Source organism: Asterias amurensis, chromosome 1, assembly GCF_032118995.1.
Source record: "Asterias amurensis chromosome 1, ASM3211899v1".
Taxonomy (NCBI): Eukaryota; Metazoa; Echinodermata; class Asteroidea; order Forcipulatida; family Asteriidae; genus Asterias; species Asterias amurensis.
This window is the reverse complement of record NC_092648.1, coordinates 9410946-9420000: the sequence shown is the minus strand read 5'-3', so window position 1 is coordinate 9420000 and position 9055 is coordinate 9410946. Positions and strand designations below refer to the sequence as shown.

General features: G+C 40.5%; 1 protein-coding gene across 2 annotated transcripts in view; it reads right to left on the bottom strand.

Moving 5' to 3' along the window:
- Positions 1 to 9055, bottom strand: part of LOC139944760 (autophagy-related protein 2 homolog A-like) — an 81200-nt gene that overhangs the window by 21643 nt on the left and 50502 nt on the right. For both annotated transcript variants that reach the window (XM_071941857.1, XM_071941867.1), the window contains exons 22-23: positions 7729 to 7928; positions 6440 to 6520 (exon numbers count right to left, since the gene is read on the bottom strand). In XM_071941857.1, coding sequence (XP_071797958.1) covers positions 6440 to 6520; positions 7729 to 7928 — 281 coding nt within the window. The remainder of the gene's footprint in view (positions 1 to 6439; positions 6521 to 7728; positions 7929 to 9055) is intronic.

The following is a 9055-nucleotide window of genomic DNA, read 5'->3' as shown; positions in this document are numbered from 1 at the left end:
TGCCGCAATCCCCCAGACGGTCCAATTATTCCAACAATGCTGCAACTTGTTTATTCCCCATGACCGTGCTTCCATTCCATTAATGCCGCAATGCGTCTAGCTTTCGGTCCAACAAACGTTTTTCTGTTTGGCCGGGTATTCGTTCCGAAAACGATTGACAGTCAATAACTTCATACAAACGTCATTCACCCAACCGCTATTGTGTGGTAAACTTTGAGGGTTTTTATTGTAGAGAACAACGATCTCTGAAGTGTGCTTTAGGCTGAACGTATTTTAAAAGAATGGGGTAATAATTTATTTTTGTATTTGCCTCTTTTTAGACCTTTGTGATTGATAAGTGCTTTGGGAACTTAACTGTCATCTTTGGTAGGACAAGAGTTTTATATTATTGTTACAATAAACGTTCATACCGTATTAATATTTATTGCCTCTTTTTAGACGTTTGCTTTTAAAAAGTATTATGGGAACGTAGCATTATCTTACTAGGATATGATTTTGCATTTGTTTGTAAGGCCAAATAAAGTAATACAACACTAGCCAAAAAAATTAGGGAAGAAACCACATTTTATTTTATTGAATTATTTTATTGCTTCGGGTAGGAACGGTTGTTAAAATCATGTTTGCCCTTGCATGAAACTTGCCTGTAAAATCAACGATGTCCAAGTTCAGATTCGAAAATCTCTCAAAAGAACAAAGAAAATTAGCCCAAAAACGCAACCGTTCCGAGGTCTGTAAATTTAATCACGCAACACAAAAGCAGATGTCACGCCTATAGTCGTTGTTACTGTGCGTGTGACAATAAATACAAGAAACATTGAACACTTGAGGGCGTTTTGGAACAATGTAATAGCGTGAGGTTAAACGCCCTCTATTGGTAAAAATTACGCGAACCAGCAATAAACGCATTGAGACAAGACTCGACGTGTCTGGGCATGCTTGGGATCCGCACAGTCACGTGGGAATTTTGGCGCATTTCCAGGCAGCGCAAATGCGAGGGCTTAGCGCAACCCCGTCGGCAAACATCGCTCAATACGGTGCCCACATGTCTCCAACATCTGTTGTGCAATCTCGAGATTGAGCAGCGCAATCCACAGTGTACATGAGCATATTAATGTGCATGCAGCGACATCCCGGCCGGAGGATACATTACTACACACACACGCTACGTCCGTCTGTCGTTGCAATGTATCTGTATCAGCAAGGATCCTCGTTGTGGGACGTCGGATGTCCAGGGAGGCACTGTGTTCATGTTGCAAATAAAATTAACTTCAGGCAGTGCGTGGACCATGGTTTCTTCCCGCTGATTGGGCCGGACTTTATGTTATGAACAATATACAGCGTTGGTTGATTGGATGAAGGTCGGTATACGTAGGTTCTCAAAGGCAACAAATTACGTCTTTGTGTCAATGTACTGACACCGGGTGGCGCCAGGTGTTCTTTTGTGTGCGGTTAAACGTGCGCCTTGTGCGGCGGTGTGCCTTGTCTGCTAACGTTTGAATTTTTTGGGGTCATTTTAGCGTCCTGCGCCTTGTCCGCCGAGCGTCTTATCCGCAGGAAAATATAGTACAGCTACAATTAGGTAAAATAATTAAAAGTGCAGAAAAATGCTGTCTGGTACATATTTCTTTTAAGTTTTGGTGGACTTTGGTAGCCAATGGAATACTAGCTTTTGTAATTGCTTATTTGTTTCAATAAACTTTTAATGGGTATGGACTTTGCAGACAATGGTAGACCAGGAGTGTTACAAATTACAAACATGGAAATTTGAAGACAATGTACAATCACATTGATTACGTTTGGCTCTACACCAATGTATCAAAAGCACAGCAACACTAAAAGCTACGGCCTTCTGCATGAGAGTTAGGATTACTGTTAGGGTTTACCTGTAAGATCCAGCTGTGTTCTGGTTTGCTCATATATGATTAGGATTAGGATTCCTGTTAGGGTTTACCTGTACGATCCAGCTGTGTTCTGGTTTGCTCATATATGATTAGGATTAGGATTCCTGTTAGGGTTTACCTGTACGATCCAGCTGTGTTCTGGTTTGCTCATATATGATTAGGATTAGGATTCCTGTTAGGGTTTACCTGTATGATCCAGCTGTGTTCTGGTTTGCTTATATATGATTAGGATTAAGATTACTGTTAGGGTTTACCTGTACGATCCAGCTGTGTTCTGGTTTGCTCATATATGATTAGGATTAGGATATCTGTTAGGGTTTACCTGTACGATCCAGCTGTGTTCTGGTTTGCTCATATATGATTAGGATTAGGATTCCTGTTAGGGTTTACCTGTACGATCCAGCTGTGTTCTGGTTTGCTCATATATGATTAGGATTAGGATTCCTGTTAGGGTTTACCTGTACGATCCAGCTGTGTTCTGGTTTGCTCATATATGATTAGGATTAGGATTCCTGTTAGGGTTTACCTGTATGATCCAGCTGTGTTCTGGTTTGCTCATATATGATTAGGATTAGGATTCCTGTTAGGGTTTACCTGTACGATCCAGCTGTGTTCTGGTTTGCTCATATATGATTAGGATTAGGATTCCTGTTAGGGTTTACCTGTACGATCCAGCTGTGTTCTGGTTTGCTCATATATGATTAGGATTAGGATTCCTGTTAGGGTTTACCTGTACGATCCAGCTGTGTTCTGGTTTGCTCATATATGATTAGGATTAGGATTCCTGTTAGGGTTTACCTGTACGATCCAGCTGTGTTCTGGTTTGCTCATATATGATTTGGATTAGGATTACTGTTAGGGTTTACCTGTACGATCCAGCTGTGTTCTGGTTTGCTCATATATGATTAGGATTAGGATTCCTGTTAGGGTTTACCTGTACGATCCAGCTGTGTTCTGGTTTGCTCATATATGATTAGGATTAGGATTCCTGTTAGGGTTTACCTGTATGATCCAGCTGTGTTCTGGTTTGCTCATATATGATTAGGATTAGGATTCCTGTTAGGGTTTACCTGTACGATCCAGCTGTGTTCTGGTTTGCTCATATATGATTAGGATTAGGATTCCTGTTAGGGTTTACCTGTACGATCCAGCTGTGTTCTGGTTTGCTCATATATGATTAGGATTAGGATTCCTGTTAGGGTTTACCTGTACGATCCAGCTGTGTTCTGGTTTGCTCATATATGATTAGGATTAGGATTCCTGTTAGGGTTTACCTGTACGATCCAGCTGTGTTCTGGTTTGCTCATATATGATTTGGATTAGGATTACTGTTAGGGTTTACCTGTACGATCCAGCTGTGTTCTGGTTTGCTCATATATGATTAGGATTAGGATTACTGTTAGGGTTTACCTGTACGATCCAGCTGTGTTCTGGTTTGCTCATATATGATTAGGATTAGGATTACTGTTAGGGTTTACCTGTACGATCCAGCTGTGTTCTGGTTTGCTCATATATGATTAGGATTAGGATTCCTGTTAGGGTTTACCTGTACGATCCAGCTGTGTTCTGGTTTGCTCATATATGATTAGGATTAGGATTACTGTTAGGGTTTACCTGTATGATCCAGCTGTGTTCTGGTTTGCTCATATATGATTAGGATTAGGATTCCTGTTAGGGTTTACCTGTACGATCCAGCTGTGTTCTGGTTTGCTCATATATGATTAGGATTAGGATTACCGTTAGGGTTTACCTGTACGATCCAGCTGTGTTCTGGTTTGCTCATATATGATTAGGATTAGGATTACCGTTAGGGTTTACCTGTACGATCCAGCTGTGTTCTGGTTTGCTCATATATGATTAGGATTAGGATTACTGTTAGGGTTTACCTGTACGATCCAGCTGTGTTCTGGTTTGCTCATATATGATTAGGATTAGGATTACTGTTAGGGTTTACCTGTATGATCCAGCTGTGTTCTGGTTTGCTTATATATGATTAGGATTAGGATTACTGTTAGGGTTTACCTGTACGATCCAGCTGTGTTCTGGTTTGCTCATATATGATTAGGATTAGGATTACTGTTAGGGTTTACCTGTATGATCCAGCTGTGTTCTGGTTTGCTCATATATGATTAGGATTAGGATTACTGTTAGGGTTTACCTGTACGATCCAGCTGTGTTCTGGTTTGCTCATACATGATTAGGATTAGGATTCCTGTTAGGGTTTACCTGTACGATCCAGCTGTGTTCTGGTTTGCTCATATATGATTAGGATTAGGATTACTGTTAGGGTTTACCTGTACGATCCAGCTGTGTTCTGGTTTGCTCATACATGATTAGGATTAGGATTCCTGTTAGGGTTTACCTGTACGATCCAGCTGTGTTCTGGTTTGCTCATATATGATTAGGATTAGGATTACTGTTAGGGTTTACCTGTACGATCCAGCTGTGTTCTGGTTTGCTCATATATGATTAGGATTAGGATTCCTGTTAGGGTTTACCTGTACGATCCAGCTGTGTTCTGGTTTGCTCATATATGATTAGGATTAGGATTACTGTTAGGGTTTACCTGTACGATCCAGCTGTGTTCTGGTTTGCTCATACATGATTAGGATTAGGATTCCTGTTAGGGTTTACCTGTACGATCCAGCTGTGTTCTGGTTTGCTTATATATGATTAGGATTAGGATTCCTGTTAGGGTTTACCTGTACGATCCAGCTGTGTTCTGGTTTGCTCATATATGATTAGGATTAGGATTACTGTTAGGGTTTACCTGTACGATCCAGCTGTGTTCTGGTTTGCTCATACATGATTAGGATTAGGATTCCTGTTAGGGTTTACCTGTACGATCCAGCTGTGTTCTGGTTTGCTCATATATGATTAGGATTAGGATTACTGTTAGGGTTTACCTGTACGATCCAGCTGTGTTCTGGTTTGCTCATACATGATTAGGATTAGGATTCCTGTTAGGGTTTACCTGTACGATCCAGCTGTGTTCTGGTTTGCTCATATATGATTAGGATTAGGATTACTGTTAGGGTTTACCTGTACGATCCAGCTGTGTTCTGGTTTGCTCATATATGATTAGGATTAGGATTCCTGTTAGGGTTTACCTGTACGATCCAGCTGTGTTCTGGTTTGCTCATATATGATTAGGATTAGGATTACTGTTAGGGTTTACCTGTACGATCCAGCTGTGTTCTGGTTTGCTCATACATGATTAGGATTAGGATTCCTGTTAGGGTTTACCTGTACGATCCAGCTGTGTTCTGGTTTGCTCATATATGATTAGGATTAGGATTCCTGTTAGGGTTTACCTGTACGATCCAGCTGTGTTCTGGTTTGCTCATATATGATTAGGATTAGGATTCCTGTTAGGGTTTACCTGTACGATCCAGCTGTGTTCTGGTTTGCTCATATATGATTAGGATTAGGATTCCTGTTAGGGTTTACCTGTACGATCCAGCTGTGTTCTGGTTTGCTCATATATGATTAGGATTAGGATTCCTGTTAGGGTTTACCTGTACGATCCAGCTGTGTTCTGGTTTGCTCATATATGATTAGGATTAGGATTCCTGTTAGGGTTTACCTGTACGATCCAGCTGTGTTCTGGTTTGCTCATATATGATTAGGATTAGGATTCCTGTTAGGGTTTACCTGTATGATCCAGCTGTGTTCTGGTTTGCTCTCATATGATTAGGATTAGGATTACTGTTAGGGTTTACCTGTACGATCCAGCTGTGTTCTGGTTTGCTCATATATGATTAGGATTAGGATTCCTGTTAGGGTTTACCTGTATGATCCAGCTGTGTTCTGGTTTGCTCATATATGATTAGGATTAGGATTCCTGTTAGGGTTTACCTGTACGATCCAGCTGTGTTCTGGTTTGCTCATATATGATTAGGATTAGGATTCCTGTTAGGGTTTACCTGTACGATCCAGCTGTGTTCTGGTTTGCTCATATATGATTAGGATTAGGATTACCGTTAGGGTTTACCTGTATGATCCAGCTGTGTTCTGGTTTGCTCATATATGATTAGGATTAGGATTACCGTTAGGGTTTACCTGTATGATCCAGCTGTGTTCTGGTTTGCTCATATATGATTAGGATTAGGATTCCTGTTAGGGTTTACCTGTATGATCCAGCTGTGTTCTGGTTTGCTCATATATGATTAGGATTAGGATTCCTGTTAGGGTTTACCTGTACGATCCAGCTGTGTTCTGGTTTGCTCATATATGATTAGGATTAGGATTCCTGTTAGGGTTTACCTGTACGATCCAGCTGTGTTCTGGTTTGCTTATATATGATTAGGATTAGGATTCCTGTTAGGGTTTACCTGTATGATCCAGCTGTGTTCTGGTTTGCTCATATATGATTAGGATTAGGATTCCTGTTAGGGTTTACCTGTACGATCCAGCTGTGTTCTGGTTTGCTCATATATGATTAGGATTAGGATTCCTGTTAGGGTTTACCTGTATGATCCAGCTGTGTTCTGGTTTGCTCATATATGATTAGGATTAGGATTCCTGTTAGGGTTTACCTGTACGATCCAGCTGTGTTCTGGTTTGCTCATATAATGCTGTAATGTAGCCCCTCTGATGCCCACAGCACACTCCATACTCTGAAGAAAATATAAAGATAATATCAACATTACTGTTAGAATCAAATATCAACATTATACAATTGTTGCACGCTGTGACGAGGTCCATGGCGTTCTGTACACCCAAGGGGGAAAATGGCACCCGAGGCAAATGCCATTTACCCTCGAGGGTGTACAAAACCCATGGACCCCAGTCACAGCGTGCAACACTTGATTTGTTATACCTTTGTATAATTGTTATTCCTCTTCTCAAAGTTCTGTTGTCATCTTCAAACATTATTACGACGGACTATTCATTGTTTAATGAGCAGACGAACAAGAAACAATTCCCTCGAACCCGCTGTTGTTTCGTACTCAGCGCTGGAAATCGACCAACGCCGGGAACGATCAAGGTGATGTACACCGGTGTGCATCACTTTTCATGTTACCCGGCCCATCGTGCCATGTAACATGCGTTTTTGATGCGCGTCACATGATTGGTTCTCGACCAATCAAACTTCACAGTTTGTTACCGAGGCATAACAATTGTAGTTGTTTATGCCTTGAGTCACGTAAATGGGTTGAGTGCTTGAAAAATTATAATCAAGAAAGATTCATTCAAAAAGAATTCTACACAAATCAATGTGTATAAAACTGTCATACATGTAGTTCAAGAAGATTGTGTTTGAAATCAAGTTAACTTCCATACATACATGTACATGTAGTTCTACAACATTTCTACAAGTGATACTACTGTATATTGAGTTTCAAAGCTTGTGTCCCAACTTCAAACACTTTCAAAAGTGACTGATTTTTCTGAACCATGCCACCAAGAATTACAATATACACATGTTCCATTTGGCATTAACACAACATTCTGTTTGGTCCGGGTCCAACAGGGATTGATGTAAAACACGCATGGATATTCCACTGTGTAGTGTGCACTGTGTCTGCACTCACTGAGTTGCACTTCCAACCAAATCACAATGAACAAACAACTACTTTGATCGTAAAGCAAAATAAATCTTGGTGTCTTGGTTTAGTCATGGTTTCATTTTGTCATGATATTGTAGGGAAAAAAACAAGATTTCGTCCGGGTATTCTGAAAGTAAAACAACAGGTGATACAGCACTTTATTATGACAATGGGGAACAGTATGACGCTACATGGCAACTGCTATACAATAGTCTTTCTTTGATCAGATTATGTTCAGATTACTGTGAACAATTAGTGAGCCTGTAATGACAAACCTTGATATTGATCTCTGGATTGAAGCACATCTTGAGTGCTAGAGCTAGCATGTTCTGACTGCCAGTGCCATGACCTACACTACCACTAAGCTTAGTAGCCACTCCATTATCAGATAGGTACAGGCAGCATTTAAGATGGTTTGGTGGGGCCCAGGTTGCAGGGGGAACAGGGTCATTCTGTAGAGCTGAATCCACTTGACCTGAACAAAACACAACAAAAACACAAAGGTTTAAGATCAATTAAGCCTTGAATGGATAACAGAACCATGGCTAAAAACATATTCATAAACACCCAAGACAGTTTCGCTATTCCTATTGGTGGAGAGCGTGTCACAGGGGTGTTAAAACGGTTGATTATGACTAGCTGGAGCTGCTTAAGACTGGCTGGCTTTGCATGCTTTGCAAGCTCATGTACGAAAATTTAACTCACGCGGAATGCAATTCATAGCTATAAGAAACAGCGCGTTATTACGTGACACATGCGCGTGCAAACCTTACATAACTTCTTCTTTTTTTTTTTTGCAAACTTCGAAAATTCGCAAAGGAAAAAAGTGGTACATGTACATGTAGATTGACAAAAGGGTGTTTATGAATGGGAATAAAAGAGTAGTGACTCGTTCTTAAACGGCCATTTAAGAACTCCTCGCTAACCTTTTATTCCCTTAGTTCAAGCTTTATGGTCATGACATTGGATGCAATCAACAGGCAATAGTTCCAAGAAGAAGAACTAAGACAGTGTTTAAAACACTGTTTCCCATATCACAACAGTTTTCCTTTTGTATGCAGTGGAGTTGGTTGCCTATGCACAATTTCTTATACGATATGAACACTTAGTACTAGCATAGAGAAAGGACCATGGAAGGAGTTCGAACTTCCTTACTTCAGAGGAAACACGTTTGTTGCTGCTAATCTGCTGCAGTCTTATGCTAATCTTATTGTGACTGCTGGCACGAATCTCCACTTTGTGGTCAGCCAATTGTCCAGTGGAGCCGCACACTGTACTGTGGGTAACCGGCGTGCGCAGAACCTCAATGCTGAATGAACAAGTGGCAGGAAAAGAACATTTCTCTTTGCTTATACCATAGATAAAGGTCCCAAGACTTTGTATGAAGTTGGGTTACGTTGGGGAACGTCATGGCATACATCTCGGATGAGCTGATTTCATGACCAAGTAAATGCACATTTTCTTTTGCACGTGAGGTCCTGCAATTTCCTAAAATATCATATTTTAATCATTGATAATTTGTTGATGATTTTGGTGTGAATTTCATAAACTTTGGTTGTTTTTCAGAAACAAAACATTGACATATAGCTGTCATTAAAATCT